Source organism: Suillus paluster, assembly GCF_016628075.1.
Source record: "Suillus paluster strain FC165 chromosome Unknown EDB91scaffold_62, whole genome shotgun sequence".
NCBI lineage: Eukaryota > Fungi > Basidiomycota > Agaricomycetes > Boletales > Suillaceae > Suillus > Suillus paluster.
The window spans coordinates 195449-212773 of NW_024537622.1; the positions used below are offsets into that span (position 1 = coordinate 195449).

General features: G+C 46.9%; 5 protein-coding genes across 5 annotated transcripts; 3 read left to right on the plus strand and 2 right to left on the minus strand.

The window, feature by feature from the left end:
* Window positions 1–262: 262 nt before the first annotated feature.
* Window positions 263–2407, minus strand: EDB91DRAFT_1226993 (major facilitator superfamily domain-containing protein; the record flags this gene model as incomplete). The annotated part of the gene is made up of 14 exons (XM_041320995.1): window positions 263–472; window positions 535–602; window positions 657–674; window positions 726–757; window positions 811–868; window positions 921–1113; window positions 1162–1258; window positions 1320–1669; window positions 1720–1804; window positions 1857–1934; window positions 1985–2033; window positions 2084–2112; window positions 2165–2191; window positions 2253–2407. 14 exons carry the CDS (start codon window positions 2405–2407, stop codon window positions 389–391), a joined length of 1323 nt encoding a protein of 440 aa, XP_041173629.1. The 3' UTR covers window positions 263–388.
* A 967-nt stretch (window positions 2408–3374) lies between these two features.
* On the plus strand, window positions 3375–5461 carry EDB91DRAFT_1153939 (uncharacterized protein). Its single transcript, XM_041319541.1, is given in 8 exon segments — window positions 3375–3629; window positions 3683–3860; window positions 3913–4159; window positions 4210–4456; window positions 4509–4796; window positions 4816–4830; window positions 4853–4929; window positions 4955–5461. The coding sequence occupies 8 exon segments, from the start codon at window positions 3516–3518 to the stop codon at window positions 5196–5198; spliced, it is 1410 nt and encodes a 469-aa protein (XP_041173630.1). The 5' UTR covers window positions 3375–3515; the 3' UTR covers window positions 5199–5461.
* Window positions 5462–8731: 3270 nt separating this feature from the next.
* EDB91DRAFT_1330355 (major facilitator superfamily domain-containing protein) lies at window positions 8732–10955 on the plus strand. Its single transcript, XM_041325353.1, has 13 exons — window positions 8732–9043; window positions 9097–9123; window positions 9176–9307; window positions 9359–9436; window positions 9488–9572; window positions 9616–9968; window positions 10021–10117; window positions 10167–10359; window positions 10409–10466; window positions 10518–10549; window positions 10606–10623; window positions 10674–10741; window positions 10803–10955. Exons 1-13 carry the CDS (start codon window positions 8856–8858, stop codon window positions 10923–10925), a joined length of 1452 nt encoding a protein of 483 aa, XP_041173631.1. The 5' UTR covers window positions 8732–8855; the 3' UTR covers window positions 10926–10955.
* Window positions 10956–13182: 2227 nt separating this feature from the next.
* Window positions 13183–15225, minus strand: EDB91DRAFT_1349309 (MFS general substrate transporter; the record flags this gene model as incomplete). Its single annotated transcript, XM_041326011.1, has 14 exons — window positions 13183–13332; window positions 13397–13464; window positions 13514–13531; window positions 13595–13626; window positions 13678–13735; window positions 13786–13978; window positions 14028–14124; window positions 14176–14528; window positions 14577–14661; window positions 14714–14791; window positions 14843–14891; window positions 14947–14975; window positions 15028–15054; window positions 15110–15225. 14 exons carry the CDS (start codon window positions 15223–15225, stop codon window positions 13234–13236), a joined length of 1302 nt encoding a protein of 433 aa, XP_041173632.1. The 3' UTR covers window positions 13183–13233.
* Window positions 15226–16060: 835 nt separating this feature from the next.
* EDB91DRAFT_1330356 (zf-CSL-domain-containing protein) lies at window positions 16061–16998 on the plus strand. Its single transcript, XM_041325354.1, has 3 exons — window positions 16061–16095; window positions 16253–16583; window positions 16633–16998. Exons 2-3 carry the CDS (start codon window positions 16401–16403, stop codon window positions 16795–16797), a joined length of 348 nt encoding a protein of 115 aa, XP_041173633.1. The 5' UTR covers window positions 16061–16095; window positions 16253–16400; the 3' UTR covers window positions 16798–16998.
* The last annotated feature ends 327 nt before the right edge of the window (window positions 16999–17325 follow it).

Sequence of the window (17325 nt, forward strand, 5' to 3'; positions counted from 1 at the left end):
GATATGATGAGAGCACTGCATGCACCAGTGGATGCGATCGTCAAGTTTAACACCCCGTATACGCTGCGATGATTCCTGTCATGCAGCGTCCGATAAAACAGGCAGCATTCATGATCCAAGCTGAATCGAGTTAAGGTTAAGAGTCGACGACGGGGTGAAGAACAATTAGACGTACAGAATAAAACGAGAAGTTGACGCTAATACCATGTTTGACGGAGTCCAGTTGCAAGTAAATCTAGGGAAGTAAAACCCAATCTGAAATAGCGTTGACCTAGGCGTGATCAGCCGCCAATACTTCAAGTGTACATCATACACATATTTGCATCTAATTCAGTATATGCCGACCTCAACGAAACCACCCGGAACAAGTGGTTAACCTCGCGCTCAGCTATGTATGACTTCCGTTTATTCCTCGTCGATATATGATCAAGCGCATCACCACATATATCGAACTTCCGGCAAGACAGATGAGCTTAACATGGTAGATGAAAGTTTTGAGCGTGGGCAAGTGCAGGGACGATGCTAATTACTCACCCCGCAGAAAAGCGATGGTATCCACCACCTATATTGAGATGAAAGCAAAACGCCTGATATTGGGCCACCTGAAAACATTGGTTCAATATTTGGCAAATAAATCCCAGAAGGAAACTACTCGCTGAGTAATCCACCGAAGGCTGAGCATTTGCGCTGTCAGGAGTTCCGAGACAGAGGTAAGTGATACACACCAGTTATAGTAAAGCATATGCCCATTCGCGCCCTGCATAGAAGGGTCAACATTGCTAGACCACGCATGTAGTAAAAGGAGCTAACCCTAGCTCGGACATGTCAGGTGTCAATACAGTTAGCAATGGGACCAAGAGCGCGATGACTTGGATAGTAGTTAGTGCCAGAAAATACGCAAGCTGCGGTGTGACACATACAAACTCCAGAAAAGTAGCCATATACAAGTCCCAACACAACCACACTAGCTATGTTACTCAGGGCTATCATGGATATGATGGCGGCACTGCATGCGACAGTGGATGCGATCGTAAAATTTAATACCCCCGTATGCGCTGAAATTATTCCTGCCGTGCAGCGTCCAATGACACAAGCAGCATTCATGATCACAAGCTAAACCGAGTTGTGAGTCGACGGCGGAATAGAAGGTATTAGACTCACGGAGTAGAACGAGAAATTGACATCAATCCCATGTTTAACAGAATCCAGTTGAATGTAAAATAAAGGGAAGTAAAACCCGATCTGGAATACCGTTGACCTAGGCATGATCAGTTGTCAATACTTCGAGTCGTTTGGTGAGCACGCCAGAGACGACATACCCAACGGTCATGAGGATGAAGAGAACCTCACGAGAGCATTTTCGTGCCACTGCACTGTAGCTGACAGTGGGAGCTGGCAGCTCTCTTGTACGCATGGATAGGCAGGCGATCAATAACAGGACACTAACAAAACCCGCACTGGCACGGACGCCGTTTGCAAAACCAACAGTGCCATTCAAAAGGTGATTGAGCATGATCGGATGAATCATGGCACCAAGTGGTGAGCCGGATGTGACGAGAGACATTACCAATGTGCGTCTTTTTGAGAAGTGCTGAGAGATGACCGCGATACTGATGCCATACTTCAGGCCTATTCCAATCCCAGCAAGGACACCTTGTACCATAAAAATCTAGCCACGGATATATGTAGCACACCAATGAGATCGATGGGGCTGCTCACCAAATAGAACTGACCAGGCTTGGCGAGGGATAACATGAACAAGGACAGTGATTGAAGCAACGACCCAACAATCATCAGTTGGTAGCTATTGGCAATCAGTGTACTATACAATCGACTATGAACATATTGCAACTCACAACCACCCTCTGTCGTACAGCGGACCTGAGATCAAAGTGACATTGATTGCAAAGAACGTGGTCAATGCACCAATCCATCTGACACTGACTAAGACACCAAACTCCAGAGCATCAGTACAATAACTTACGATATTGCAGATGGTGGTTCGTTGGTCAGATAGATTCGTGTGTAAAAATCTTCCAAATTCGTTTATTAACATACAGCCAATCATGCGACTGCTGCGTACCTTGATAAGCTCCGAAAGACGCTACGTATCTGTTAAAGTGCTGTTTAACTGATAGCTCGAACGAACGGAGCTAGAACCAACCCGAAACCACAAAATTGTATCAGGAAACTAAGCACCGTTGTGAATATGAGATACGCAGCTTGCGGGTATCATTTGAGACACAGCTTACCACCCAAAGGCAGTCGCCCATGCTCGAAACCCGCCATCCGGAGGGTCAGATTCTGAACAAGGTGTTGGGGAATTATACGACTGCGTATGTCCTAGCTGTTCCGGATCATCCAACTTATCGTTCGTCGTGAACGTATCATGGATCGTAGACTTCATAGACATCGAAGTAAATGGGGGGTGAGCAACGCTGTGCAGTAGTGGGTGCTGGGCTTACACATTATAAGACTAATATTAACCTAGACCCTACAAGAGTCCCGTGCAACCTCATACTAAAGGGGCTACATGATACGCAGGTCACAATTTAGGACAACCTGTAGAGTCTCGCAGGAACCATCATGTCCTTGTGAATTATGATAGACACCTGACGGTGACAGCTGCCTTATTGATTAATCGAAACAGTCAACTGCTCCGCTTGTGTGGTTGACAGCAGGCTCGAAAGAAAGGCGGTCTAATGACTCGAATCCGCTCATCCACTCTGTTATGAGGAAACTAGTAACGCATATAAAACGATCATTGTCACACTAGGAGCTAACGCTGATAAATAACTTACCTGACGCAGAGATCGTGTTAGTGATTTCAGCGAGGATCTAAATCATTCATCCAATACCGCAAGAGGGATGCGGAAGCCCGCCCAATCATACATCCGCCCTTGAGATGAATTCTATAAATTAGCATAATGCTCAGGGTGACCTTCGATACCATTCGTAGTAACTGAGGATGTCTTGTATCCTTGGCGTGAGGTCACGACTTCAGAAGTTCGAGAGGTACGGACAAAGAGTCTTCACAAAGTCTTCGTGCGGTTAATCACTAAAGAGCATGCCGCATCCGGTGACGTCGGGTCATACCGCCTGCGTCGGTACCTGTCAGTCGCAGCCTGCATGATGTGAACCATATCTTCCTGTATCTGGGCCTGGGTAGGCGATTCAAATCTGATACTAAGTAAGTCTGCCTCGACGTGAGAGAACACGTAGTTAGTAACCTTAAGCTTGGCAAGTGAAGCAAGTTGTTGTAATTATAGTGCTGTTCAAGAGTTTATCGCTTCAAGTTGTGCTTGAAAGTATGTATGAGAAAATGCTTGTAAACAAATATGCAATAATAAAGCAAGCGCTTCATCTGATTCAGATTCTGCAGTTGGCGCCCGTGGCGCCATTATGTCGTGATCAATGATCATACACACTGTACCCAGGCAATGCACAAGTGAAAATGACCAGCACAACCATATTTTCCACCCTTCCGAACCCTTTACGCGTCAATACCACTGACCATGGTTGTTCGAGCCAGCCAACATCATGTCCACAACCCCTCCAAGTTCGTGGTCGACATATGGCTTGTGATTATGAGTTATCTTTCCGTCCTGGACATCATTAAACTTGGAAGCGTGAGTCTGCGGCAGGTCACTGCTTCGTGAGCCTTTTTATGCATCATTCGCAGACATGTCGAACATTGCACGAATTTGCTACATTACGGCATGTTTGGCGCCACGCCCTCTTTCAGCATCGCTTTCTTGATCAGTGCTACCCCCATCTGCGTTCATGCACTGCGGAAGACATTCGTCGCCAGCTGAAAACCGCTGCCCAACTGGACCACATATGGACACAGCCTAGCCATTGTCCCTAAGCGTCTCTACACGTTTCCGCTGGATGTTTCTGGCGTATTCCAAGGTCTCAAATTTCTTCCGGGTGGTACATGGCTAGTGTTGCTCTTTCACTGTCGAAATCTCAACCCTTCTCGACACTCCAACCTGTGCTTGATCAGAGCAAGCACGGGATCTGGTGTGAATGACCTTCCCACTGCCTCTACGACCTTTCAAAGCGAGATGTGCTGGCTCCCCTTTCTCGACCAAGACGGTCCGTACAAGTCGTCCCGTGGCGATGATCTCATGCTACTACGAACCAAGTGCAATGACGGGTGCGATTTATCTTCAAAGCCTAATTCCCGGTACTCATGAAGTCTAGTAGATCTAACGCCTTCGGAATTGTACATCTGGACACAAAGTCGCCCTCAATAAGGATACCCCTCATTCTTCGCACAAAAGTATTTGTGCGCAACTATGCAGCAGCAGGAGACTATATCGTTTACGGCTGGATTACTTCTGACAGGAGGCATCTCCTTCGTATCATGCAGCTGAATGAGAATTACGACGGTTTTCGAAAGGATATGACTGTTGAAATTGACTGTCCCAGAGGACACAACGGCAAATTGCGCGTAAGTACGGAGACGAAAAAAATCATCGGAATGTATTGATTGATTTGTATAGATACGGTACGACCTGCGTCTATCCGGTCGGGTTCCGCGTATTTTGCTCGTCAGCACGCGATTGATGGCTGCGTATAATATCACCTCCACCGTACCCAGTGGCTCCGATGCAAATCCCCCATTACTTACACCATTCTGGCAGCTTCGCCCCGTTGCTGTGACATTCGGACGCATCATAAAAATGTTTCATGAGGGAGCTGTAGTGTCTTTGTACGATGGTCAGATCCGGTTCATACGACCTGACCTCGATGACTCGGAACCTAATGCCCACGTCATCGAGAAGTACACTGTGAGCTCTGTTATACAAGCTTCGGCTCTTGAGAGTGGACTCACCTTTCGTTCCAGTTTAAGCCTCCGCGTCCACAAAGCTCGCAGTGGCCGTGTTTGTTCGCAGCGCAGCGCATATTCTGGCTTTCGTCCATGTCCCAGCCAGAAAGAGCAAACAAGTCCCTGGCAAATGGCTATCGAGACGACCGCAGTCCCAGAAAAAGACCGCTGTGAAGGTCGTGTACTTATGGACTTCCAGGAAACTAAGACCTCAGACCCACGCCCATTTGCGAGCACTCGAATAGTGCAGGATTGGGACGAGCTGTCGGGGAGACTTTGTATTAGAAGCGCGCAAAGTCGCTCTTCGCAGGATCCGAGGTTGCGAAGGACTGTTTGGCAAGTTACATTGGTGGATTTTGTTTGAGGGAGATATACGAATGGAATGTAGTGTTGTGAGACCAAGGTCTGAGGAAATATTGCATACCGAGTTGGTGTTTTGGCAACAGTAAAATTTTAGTATCCTTACTGAGTACTGGTCCTCGGTGATGTCTTTTAGCTTTTATTAGAGCGTATTTGCAACGGCAAGTTTACATGCAAGTGTGCCATTGCCAAAGCCGTGTTCAACCTTGATCTGTACTGCAGACATCCTCGAGTTAAAGTCATGCTCTTCTGGAGTGCAAACACCAGCTTCAGAATATATGATGTTGAAAAGCTATCTGGGATTTGCAGAGCTTGCACTAAATCACAAAGCTCGAAAAAGGTGAAACTACAATGACATCATTTATATAATGTATTTTAAGACCAGAACATAGTAGTTACCGAAAATGCTAGACACTCCCTGTGTCATGAAGCCACTTAATGGTGATATGGTGGCCACCTTGTTCAGGCCTTGGCTTTTCCTGGCGCTGCTGTTCTCGAAGCTGAGCTGTTAAGCATTCAGAGACTCTATCAGCATCAGCAGCAGCACTGGACATTGACTTGGATTCTCGCTATGTATTTTACAGAACATGTGGTAACAGCAACACGATGTATGTAACCTGCCGAGATAGCTCCGGCAAAGTCCGTTGAATGGGTGGAGCAGAGATTTTGATTTTGGGCACTGCAAATACGCTCTATTCGTGTGTTATCAGCGGGTCTCCGCAGGACCGACGTAGTGGATGTTGGCCGTAAGTAGCCTAGTAGTACATTGATTCCTTTCGCGCGCTTACGCCCATACTATACCGGGTGGAGGCCACGAATCGAACCAGGAGAAAGTGTAACAGTGCGCAAGACCGTCTGATGATCTATATAGATGTTGATATATAACAAACCGTGTCTGAAGGTCTTTGGAACCGACATCGAACTTCGCATTCACAAACGCGAGCCGATCACGACCAAGCTCGACGTCGCATCCGCTCAGATAGACGGGTCGAAAGGTCTGTCGGGAATTGTACCAACCGTCGACGGTAGGAACGCGCGCCGGCCCAAGAGTGGACTCTACAGCCACCCCGTGATGATCGGCGACGGTTCGTGGAACATTAGCAATCATGCAGAAAAGACAACGATACGGTCGAAGCATCATCAATACGAATAACAGCAGGGATAAAAAGATCCGAGAACTTTGTAAGAAGACATAAGCAGTCGAAGACTGACAAATCAGATCGATGTGTGCAGATCGTTCAGAGCCGTGCGAACCAAACACCACAAACAGACATGACAAACATGTTTAGGGCCGGGGTTAATGGATTTCTCTGCCAAAAATTGAAAGAGGTTTTTTCGAGCATGACACAACAAACCCACTACTGCCGTAGCGGAAACAACAAACCGTGATCCGACGAGTCGTGGAATACTACTACTAAGGCTGCTAAGGGTTTTGCCTATCAGGAGTCTACAATCTCCTCTCAAGTACTCGTCCAAACTTTTTCGGGTCCCTGAAATTGCATCACTTCAAGGTACAATTCAAACTGCGTGTACAGCCATTCAATGACCCCCGTCACCTCATGAGAGTCGAACAATATTTATTGACACAGAGCATGTATATCAGACGGTTCACGCTCCACAGTGCGGAATATGCATTCGAAGCACCTACGCCACAAAATCCACCTTCTACATTCATTCGAACAACTCGATGACCCCAGTCCCATATGATGTACATACTCACACCAATCTCAGAGGCCAGCCAGACCTGTTTCATGGGCCGAGTCTGTCCATCACAACGACGCCATCCTGTTCTTGTCTGTGCGGGAGATGTACTAAGACACGGGGACACGCGTCATCCACAATAACTCGCTGATCCCAAGCAGCGCCTTGAGATAATTTGTATTAGATACTTAGCTATGTTCCAAATCGTATTATGCTACAGCGATGAACAAGTCAGATAAACGGTATCAACTAAACCACAGAGTTGTCGAAAATAGGGTCAAACGAGACGTGGGATCTGAGATAGAGCCGTCGAAGTAGGGTGCAATGATGTGGGTTGGGAGGAAGTCGGCGCAATGCATCATCATGTGAGGACTGCGTCAGGCTGGTGGTTTGCAACTATGAATAGGCTATCAGCGCTGACAACTGCACCTAGGTAAGAAACACACATACTGGGAGTCAGTAAAAAGGATAAATCTCCGTGAGATCGTTGTCGTGAAATATGTACTATCTACTATTTAGCCATCACCACGAAGGCTTCACGGGTGTAAGACTTAAGTGTACTTACCTCTAAACCCGCGACGCTCGTTAGCGCAATGCATCAAAATATGGGAGAGCATATCAACATTCAACGAAAGTTCTCAGCGCTGCAAGTAATCTGCAATGCCATATGCATATGGATAGATGCGGAAACATCCTGACATTGAGCTGCAAAATACGAGTCAGTCGTCGACAGCAAGTCAAAGCGAGCTACATACCATGCGAGGGTGACCATCCGCCTCCCCTCGTACAAAAAGATGGGTTCTATGCTTCTGCGCCAATACTCATACGACAACAGCGGAAGACCTTTCATCAACCCCGGCATCTCACCACTCCGTACCACACATTGGCGCCTCGCAGGGCAACGCAAGCTTCGCGATGTTCGCATGCGAGTTTCAACCTCATCTCTCCTCTCCGTCTGTCGAGACTCAACCCGAACCCATCAGCTAGCACCAGTCAGCGCCACGACCGCCACTGCACGTGCGTCTGACTCGCAGCTTGCGCCCAGTTCTAGTGTAATCCCGGAACCAGCATTCTCACTTCAGCATTGACTTCGGGTTCACGTGTTATGGATTATCGAGTACATTCCCCGCATATTCCTCCCACTCGAGATCAACTGAGAAGTTAGCACGTTGAGTACTCTACTGCAAGAGTGGCAACACTGGGTAGTTTAGCGAGGGCATGAATGCCACAGAGTCGGGTTTGGTGTCGTATGATGGCTGATCTCGAAGATGTTGTATCGCAACGACCACGGTGGATTGACTTGATGGGAGGGGCGTCAGATCTAATCGAGAATCTACAAGCTAACGCTAGCGAGGGTAAAGGCATCAGGATTCAGGTAAGTGAAAATTGCAAAATAGTTGAGTTGAGCGTGGATGGGCTCCTCGGGGTCTTGCATGGGCTTGAAGGAGTAATATTAATATTACGATATCTGCTGCTCGGATGAAAGTAAAGTTACGGAACCAAAATATTTCGGATGAGTAACAGGGGACTGGTCACTCCCTATCAGACTCGTAACCAGTCTTGACTATGCGTCAATTTGAGATGGGGCTGGTCACGGGCCTAACTCCCTATCAGGTCGGAAAATGAACAACATTAAGGTTAGGCCTTTAGGCCTTGAAAGCTTCTGTACACATTGTCCGTCAAAACCTCCGGATCCTCAGACTGCTGAGCCTATTGCGCATGCACAGGTGAATGTAGGATTTCATCCCAAGTACTGCTCTGAGTAAGTATACTTACTACTTAAAATAAATTTAGGGTGTCAACAAAAGCGATGACCCGGATCCGGGCCCGCCTTATGTCAAGAGTGACATTGACTTGACGTGTCCCATCAGTGCTGACGCGACTTGACGGACATAGGTCAATATATAAGCCTTCTGCCCTTTACATTCGCAATCCGTCAATTCTCCCAGCTCACTGGCTCATGGCGTCTGTCAAATCCGAGTCTCGAACACTTCATACGGCAGGGGGTGCCCTCAGGCCTCAGGAGCACAAAGAGCGCTCAGAGATATTATTGGAAGGATTTCAAATTGCCATAAGTTGTGACCCTCCCCCACACCCGGACGAGTTTCCCGAAGGTGGTTTGGTAGCATGGACCACTGCTCTTGGATCGTAAGAAGACTAAAATTAGGGCGGTGAAGTTGGTTCTTACTCGTTCTACTTAGGTTTCTTGTACAATTTTGCGGGTTCGGGTGCGTCTGGTGCTTGTATTGGCGAAGAATGACTGTAACTGAAAGTTCAAAGTTATGTCACCTCATTTGGTGTCTACCAAGGTATTGCTACGCATAAAAGCGAGCATTTAACATTGAACATTTACTTCCCTCCAGACTTCTATTCCCAGCATTACCTCACAAATGAGACGACATCTGCTATATCGTGAGTTTCTGCTTGCGTTTTCATGGCGGATATCCTCAAAGTATCGCGTAGATGGATCGGAAGCTTGAATGTATTTTTAATGACCGCCGTGGGCCTTGTATCAGGTTCACTTTATGACCGAGGATATTTGTGAGCATAACTTTGTCGGAGATCCTTGGGATACTCAGCAAGCTTATCTAGCTATCATCTCGTAATTGCTGGATCGCTTCTGCAGAGTTTCTCTCTATTCATGTTGTCTTTGTCAAAACCCGATCAGTATTACCAGGTAATCCCCCGACTTTATAATCTCATTTTCTGACTTAGTTTAGATATTCCTCTCTCAAGGCTTAAGCTTGGGCATCGCGTTGGGACTGATATATATCCCGAGCATAGCTGTCATCTCCCACCATTTCCGCCGGAGACGGACACTAGTGATGACGTTTTCCGCTTCAGGCTCGTCGCTGGGTGCTATCATCCATCCGATTATGCTCAATAACCTCCTGAATGGTCCTGTTGGCTTCGCCAACGGTGTTCGTATAAGCGCAGGTTTGGTCAGCGCGCTTCTTTTAATTGCATGTCTGTGCATGCGAACCCGCCTTGATCCACCAACGATACCAGTGAACTATATTGCGGCAACTAGAAAATGTGTCCGTGATGTACCATTTATTTTCATGACAGTAGGGTGAGACCTATAACATGACTTCTCGTGAATTCCTTTAAATAACTATCCGCAGGAGCTTTCTTTTCCAGATTGGCTTCTTCTATCCGATATTCTTCTTTCAACTTGACTCTATCAAGCACGGTCTCGGCACCACCTTTTCATTTTACTCTGTATGTTCCAGCCATGCGCATGAGATTTGCCTACTCACAGGATCACTAGCTAGTGATTTTAAATGCGTCCAATTTTGTGGCACGAATCACATCAGGGTTCATTGCGGCATTCACGGGAGTCCCAAACCTAACCATAGTTGCGACAATTTCATGCGGTGTGGTCATTTTGGGCTTGACTGGTCTGAGTAGCCTCGCCAGCGTCATTGTTCTTGGCGTTCTTTATGGCTATTTTTTTGGGCTGTGTGAGTAGTTTTCTTCCCACTAGGATGAAAAGTTTCATCAAACATGCAGACATTGCGATGGTGGCTCCACTTACGACTACTTTAACGCCCGACCTCTCTGAGCTTGGGTGAGTCATAATTTAAGTTCGGATGTACAAACAATCTGATCTGGATCATAGCGCGCGGATGGGCATCGCTCTCTCTATTGGTGGTGGGTGTTTTCGGATTGCAATTACTTCTATGTTCACTCGCACGCAATCACTGCAGGAATTGGAAGTTTGATTGGTATGCGCAGTCGTGTCATTTCTTGCTTCACATTCCAACACTTTATCTAGGAACCCCCATATCCGGAGCTCTGCTAACATCTAATTATACCTGGTGGAGACCATCTCTGTTCTCTGGGGTGAGTTGATCGTGGCTACCGTTTTCTCCAAATATACGTACGTGGATTAACTGGTTAACAGATCGTTTCGCTGGCTGGTGGCATGATGTATATCATCATGCGATTTGCGTTTGTCAGAAAGCAGATCCAGGACAAGCACATTACCCAACTTGACATACGAGTAGATAACCAGCCTGTAGACTGACACCCATGGAAGCTGCTTTAACATGTGCCTGTGTTTGGCTGCATTATAGTTCGCCGAATCGTGCCATGGTTTGAATATGGATACTGGTGAGTTGTGGTCCTTTGTTTCTCGTATGATGGGGTTGTGGTGTGTAGATATCTTATTTCCAGTCACCTTCAATGTCGGACATCAGTAGCCCACAATTTACCTTACGCTCGTCCATTCTTACTTGTCGTATATAGCTACCTTTTTCTATCCGAAGCTGAGGGTACGTCCATTCTTTCCTAACTACACGACTCGTTATTGATTTATCTACTCGCACCGTGTATCCGAGACCGAGACATTTACTCACACCGTGTATGTGTTTCCTTTATTCAAGAAGCGAGCCAGTGCTCGAATGATCGGCGTGCTGCAGGTTAAAGGATAGAATCGCCTGTTTTCTCTCAAAAGCTACGTGATTCGAACATTGTCACGTCATTTCAACTGATGCCTGGTGAGCCTTTGCCGATCTTCTTAGATGCCCTCCAAGTGATTGGTCCCTTCGTCATCAGATGATGCGGTGTGTAGTGCGTCTCCACATTTAAGTTGATTACCTTCAGATTTACCTCATTGCTGGTTGCGTTCATTCACCCCCTATGTCCCCATTTCAGACCGACCTCTTCACCAACACGGATGCCTTGAACCAAATCTATATGTTCCGCCCATCGTTTGACACCTTGCAATGAGTGCAAAGAGTGTCAACTGACCTTACCAGATAGGAGTGAGCAATTTGTTGAACGCTGGTTTACGTAAATCAACATGGATAGTTGCGTACCAAACGGTCTGATGTGATCAGAAGCTAGGACACTCGACAGGACAAAAGAGTCGCCGGGTCAGGGAGGTCCAGGGGCGTAGCCTGTCAGGTGAGAATGGCGCGATCGTGACGCGCCTGCCGCATCAATGCCGCGTCGGTGGGAGTGGCGGGTTTGACGCAGCTGAAAGTGTCCTAAAGTGCCGCGTCAAAGCGCGTCACATTCGCGTCACGGGCACGGTGGAGCAGTAGCTCCAGCCAATGTGCTGCGAGTGATGAACTTCTATGTTGTTGTCTTTGTCTCCGCTGTGTCTCTATTGGTCTTCTAAGTGATGACTAATGCTTCCAAACCTCCGCAAACCTCCGCTCCTGCAATCCTCCTGCCACTAGGGGGTGCCCCACTCCAACGTCGACTACGGGGCCTGGCCCGAAAAACCATCTGCTGGCAATCAAGAAAAACAATATTCACATTCTTGTTTGATTTTCGCGGAATCACCGCATGACAGCACGCCGACGGGCTGCGTGGGCTACTGCTTTTGGATCGTAAGAAACCTGAAATTTGAGAAGCTGGTGCTTACTCGAAGTTCTACTTAGGTTCCTTGTACAGTTCTGCGGGTTTGGGTGAGTCTGGTGCTTGTGTTGGCAAGGAATGGATCTGTGACTGAAGGTTAAAGGTTATGCCTCTTCATCTGGTGTCTATGAAGGTAAGTCGCTGCACATGAAAGTGAGCATGAAACATTCAACGTCCTCACCTTCCAGACTTCTATACCCAGCATTACCTCACAAATGAGACATCTACCATTTCGTGAGTTTCTGCTTGCGTTTTCATGGCGGATATCCTCAAGGTATCGTGTAGATGGATCGGGAGCTTGAATGCATTTTTAATCAGCGCTGTGGGCCTTGTATCAGGTTCACTATTTGATCGAAGATATTTGTGACTGTAACTTTGTTGGAGGCTCTCGACGACGTTCAGCAATCTTAAGTAGCCACCATCTCATGATTGCCGGATCACTTCTGCAGAGTTTCTCTCTATTCATGATGTCTTTAGATCAGTACTACTAGGTAACGTCACTCCCCGACTTTATAATCTCATTTTCTGACTTGTCTTCGTGATGTACCATATACTCTCATGGTGGCAGGGTGAGACATGTAACACACCTTCTCGAATTCCTCCAAAAGACTATCCTGCAGGGGCTTCCTTTTCCAGACCGGCTTCTTTTGCCCGAGATTCTTCTTTCAACTCGACTCTGTTAAACATGGTATCAGCGTTACCTTTACATCTTACTCTGTGGGTGCCAGTACTGCGCAAGCGATTTGCCTGCTGACAAGATCACTAGCTAGTGATTTAAAATGCATCCAGTTTTATAGGACGAGTCACGCCGAGCGCTGCTATCAGCAGATTCAGCACTCAGCACTAAGTGCTGAACCTTCTGATAACACATTTGCATTAATATTCAAATCATGGAATGATTCGGAGAACTGCAACACAGCAAATACAGGCACATATTACTTAGAGGGAGTTGGCTGGTTTTTTAATGATTATATGTCAAGTTGACCAATACGTTTATCCTCGATCTGCCTTCTCACAAACGTAAATCGCATGATGACATACATCATGCCACCAGCCAGTGAAACAATCTATTATCCAGTTAATTGGACTTGACTTGAATTATAGAGAAAACGGTAGTCGTGGTCAACTCACCCCAGAGAACAGAGATGATTTCCACCAGGTATAATTAGATGTCAGCAGAGCGCCAGATAAGGGGGTTCCTAGATAAAGGCTTAGAATTTGAAGCAAAAACGACACAACTGTACCTACCAATCAAACTTCCAAATCCTGCACAGTAACCGCGTGCGAGTTTGAACAATATACAAGTAATTATAATATGACAATACGCACCAACACTGAAGAGAGCGATGCCCATTCGCGCACTACGATCCAGATCAGGTTGTTCGTACATCCAAATTGAAACTACCACTCACCCAAGCTCGGAAAGGTCTGGCGTTAAAGCAGCCATCAGTGGTCCCCCGATCGCAATGACTGCATGGCTGATGAACCCATCTGAAACACGATGGAAAAAGACTACTTACACAGCCCTGAACAATAGCCATAAAGTATGCAAAGAACAACGACGCTGGCCATACTACTCAACCCAATCATGCCCAAGATGAGCATGCTGCACGAAATTGTCGCGATGATGGCTAAGTTCGGGACCCCTGTGAACGCCGCAATAAACCCTGATGTGACTCGTCCTATACAACTAGACGCATTTAGAATCACTAGCTAGGGGTCTTGTCAGCAGAAAGATCGCTTGCGCAGTACTTGAACCTACAGAATAAGATGAAAAGGTAATATTGTTACCATGCTTAATAGAGTCCAGTTGAAAGAAGAATAACGGGTAGAAGAAGCCGATCTGGAAAAGGAAGCTCCTGCAGGATGGTTATTTGCAGGAATTCGAGAAGTTATATTGCAGATCTCACCCTGCCATCATGAAAGTAAACGGTACATCACGAATACATTTTCTAGCTGCCGCAATATAGTTCACCGGTGTCGGCAGCGAACCAAGGCGAGTTCGCATGCACAAACATGCGATTAAAAGGAGTGCGCTGACGAACCCTGCACTTGCACGGACGCCATTGGCGAAGCCAACAGGGTCTTTCAGGAGGTTATTGAGTATAATCGGATGGATGATGGCACCCAGCGACGAGCCCGAAGCGGCGAACGTCATAACTAGTGTGCGTCTCTCTTGGAAATGATGCGAGACGATAGCCATGCTTGGGATATACATAAGCCCCGTCGCGACACCCAAGCCTAAGCCTTGAGAGAGGAATATCTAAACTAAGTCAGAAAATGAGATTATAAAGTCGGGGAGTGACGTTACCTGGTAGTACTGATCGGGTTTTGACAAAGACAACATGAATAGAGAGAAACTCTGCAGAAGTGAGCCGGAAATCATGAGATGGTAACTAGTTAAGATTGCTGAACGTCGTCGAGAACCTCCCACAAAGTTACACTCACAAATATCCTCTATCATATAGTGAACCTGATACAAGGCCCACGGCATCGATTAAAAACGCATTCAAGCTCCCGATCCATCTACACGATACCTTGAGGATATCCGCGATGAAAATGCAAGTAAAAACTCACGATATAGCAGATGATGTCTCATTTGTGAGGTAATGCTGGGTATAGAAGTCTGGAGGGTGAAGACCCTGAATGTTCCATGCTCGCTTTCATGTGCAACAACTTACCTTGATAGATCCCAAATGAAGTGGTATAACTTTTAAACTTCAGTCAGAGCCATTCCTTGCCAACGCCGGCACCAGACTCACCCCAACCCGCAGAACTGTACAAGGAACCTAAGTAGAACTTCGAGTAAGAACCAGTTGCTCTGTCCAAATTCGAATTTCTCACGATCCAAAAGCAGTGGCCCAAGCAATCCGACCACCTTCCAACACAACTGAGACTTTGTCCTCCTGGAGGGTGGCCTCTTCTTTATGAAGTGTTCGAGGCTCGGATTCAGATGTCATCCTGACAGTATTAGCAATAGGTACTAATGAGAAACGTCGATGTGCTGTCGTGCGGTGGTTGGGCGAGAATCAAACGAGCGTCGAGAATATGAACAGTTTTTCTTGATTGTCAGCAGATAGATTTTCCGGTCGTGCCCCGAACGGCGAAGGGGTGTAGTCGCCCCACACCCCTGGACGTCCCTCGGTGGTCGCCCCTGATCCGACAATTTTTTGTCCTCTTGAGTGTCCTCGCTTCTGATCACATCAGAAGAAAATGTCACTTTTGGCCGCGGACATGACATTACGAAAGTCGCGGAGATGAGATTATCAAAATTTGAGCATACCCAACATTATCAGGCCACATGGAACAAGTTTGCGATGACCGGCCACCAGCTAAGATCATTTGAGACTAGGGTCACATCTGATCACATTCAAGGGTTTTGCGTCAGCGAGTGGCGAACTCGGCGGAGCATAACAATGGCATGCATACCACCATCTGGCGCTTGTATCATCGCGAAATTTATATTACGGGGATGAATAACATTCCCGAGTTCCATCATGTAGTCATGAATCTAACACGTTACACGAGCCTACCTCAGGCCTACCCATGTAGGTGTGTGACTGCCCATGGGAAATTCAAACGCAGCAAACTGGTAACTCACCTCGCCCACGCAACAGTCAACATCTGTATGCGACACCTGCAAGCACCCCTTGATCTCTATCCAACTTGTGCGTCCTTGACTGTTCCCAAGTCCTTGGCTCATGCTCATCTCTACGAGCTATAGTATCATACTAATGCAAAGAAATAGGTAAGGTAAATGCAACTATGTCAAGACCAACACTGCAAAAACACACCACTATGCAATTCATGATCATGACGACTGCCGAGCGCTGCTGATACCAAGTTTGCGTCATCGATGTTGTGGCACTGTGATGCATAAGTTGATCAAGACCGAGTCAAGATTACGTAGGTCGAGTAGGGTCGAGTCCTTTATGCGGCGCGCGTATGGCGCAAGGGAAAAAAAATCCCATCACTTGAACGACTGACCTCGTCATTACCGCTCTGACGCGGGAACAAACTTGACCATAGTAACAAATGTCACGTGGGCTTATGATAGAGCGGCATTTCTGCCATCTTCTCAGTTCTGTTTCACAAACTCGCCGCAAGTTAATCGACTAGCTATCAAGCAACCATCATGGGGGCTTACTACGACGAGATCGAAATTGAAGATATGGTATGGGATGAGGTAAAGGGCGTCTATCATTATCCTTGTCCCTGCGGCGACCGCTTCGAGATCTCTCGCAAGCAGCTTGCCAATTGCGAGGATATCGCGACGTGTCCAAGCTGCAGCCTAATCATTAGAGTGGTCTATGATCCAGTAGGTTGTGCTGATTCTCTTCAGCGATATGTACTAACAGGAGCGCCAGCTTGATTTCGAAGACGAACCTCCGGATGACGAGGGGTCTGCGTCGGAGGAAAGTGAAGAAGACGACGAGGAAGATGACGACAGCGACGCCGACCAATTCGAGGATGCTCTTGAGAAGCTTACTATAACTGAGCCATTGGCGGCGGCGGTTGCAGCAGCAGCATGAGATAAACTCCTTCGCTCATTCCGTCTCGACCATTGTTTCAGACGGTGCTGGATGATATTCTAAGGTCCCATAAAAGTACAATATTAATGCATGCATGTCGTCGAGTATCTTCTATGAATGTTCTCACTAAGTCATTGCTAATCTACAGCACTAGTTTCTCTGTTGGACATAAGATCTGTTTACACGAACCGCATTGTAACCAATTCGCTATCATCGGGAATCAGTTCCCGTTCATTGTCACTGCATAGTAGCGCGCGTACAGCGACATACAAAAAGGCTATGCTCATTCATTTCTATCATTCTGAGATCCGCTGCACCGCACGACTCATCGACTTATTGAGGATATTTATTATCATCGAGTTATTCAATGCCGTTCGACTTTGCGCCTTACAGACCTCCCTATTCAGGACAAGCACTCTAATTCCCAACTTATGAGAACACCGCCCTTCAAACAATGAGCCTTACTGACCTTGGAAGAGTTCCGATATGATCTGTGGGTCACATCTAACTTCATGACTCAAACTGCGT

What these genes read in the sequence shown, in the direction of transcription:
- EDB91DRAFT_1330355 (XM_041325353.1), top strand. Translation starts at nt 8,856, where the DNA reads ATGGCGTCTGTCAAATCCGAGTCTCGAACACTTCATACGGCAGGGGGT. An exon ending in GAGACGACATCTGCTATATC is followed by an intron (nt 9,308 to 9,358) that starts GTGAGTTTCTGC and finishes AGTATCGCGTAG; the next exon opens with ATGGATCGGAAGCTTGAATG. An exon ending in AACCCGATCAGTATTACCAG is followed by an intron (nt 9,573 to 9,615) that starts GTAATCCCCCGA and finishes GACTTAGTTTAG; the next exon opens with ATATTCCTCTCTCAAGGCTT.
- EDB91DRAFT_1153939 (XM_041319541.1), top strand. Translation starts at nt 3,516, where the DNA reads ATGGTTGTTCGAGCCAGCCAACATCATGTCCACAACCCCTCCAAGTTC. An exon ending in ATGGACACAGCCTAGCCATT is followed by an intron (nt 3,861 to 3,912) that starts GTCCCTAAGCGT and finishes GCGTATTCCAAG; the next exon opens with GTCTCAAATTTCTTCCGGGT. An exon ending in GACACAACGGCAAATTGCGC is followed by an intron (nt 4,457 to 4,508) that starts GTAAGTACGGAG and finishes TGATTTGTATAG; the next exon opens with ATACGGTACGACCTGCGTCT.
- EDB91DRAFT_1330356 (XM_041325354.1), top strand. Translation starts at nt 16,401, where the DNA reads ATGGGGGCTTACTACGACGAGATCGAAATTGAAGATATGGTATGGGAT. An exon ending in TTAGAGTGGTCTATGATCCA is followed by an intron (nt 16,584 to 16,632) that starts GTAGGTTGTGCT and finishes CAGGAGCGCCAG; the next exon opens with CTTGATTTCGAAGACGAACC.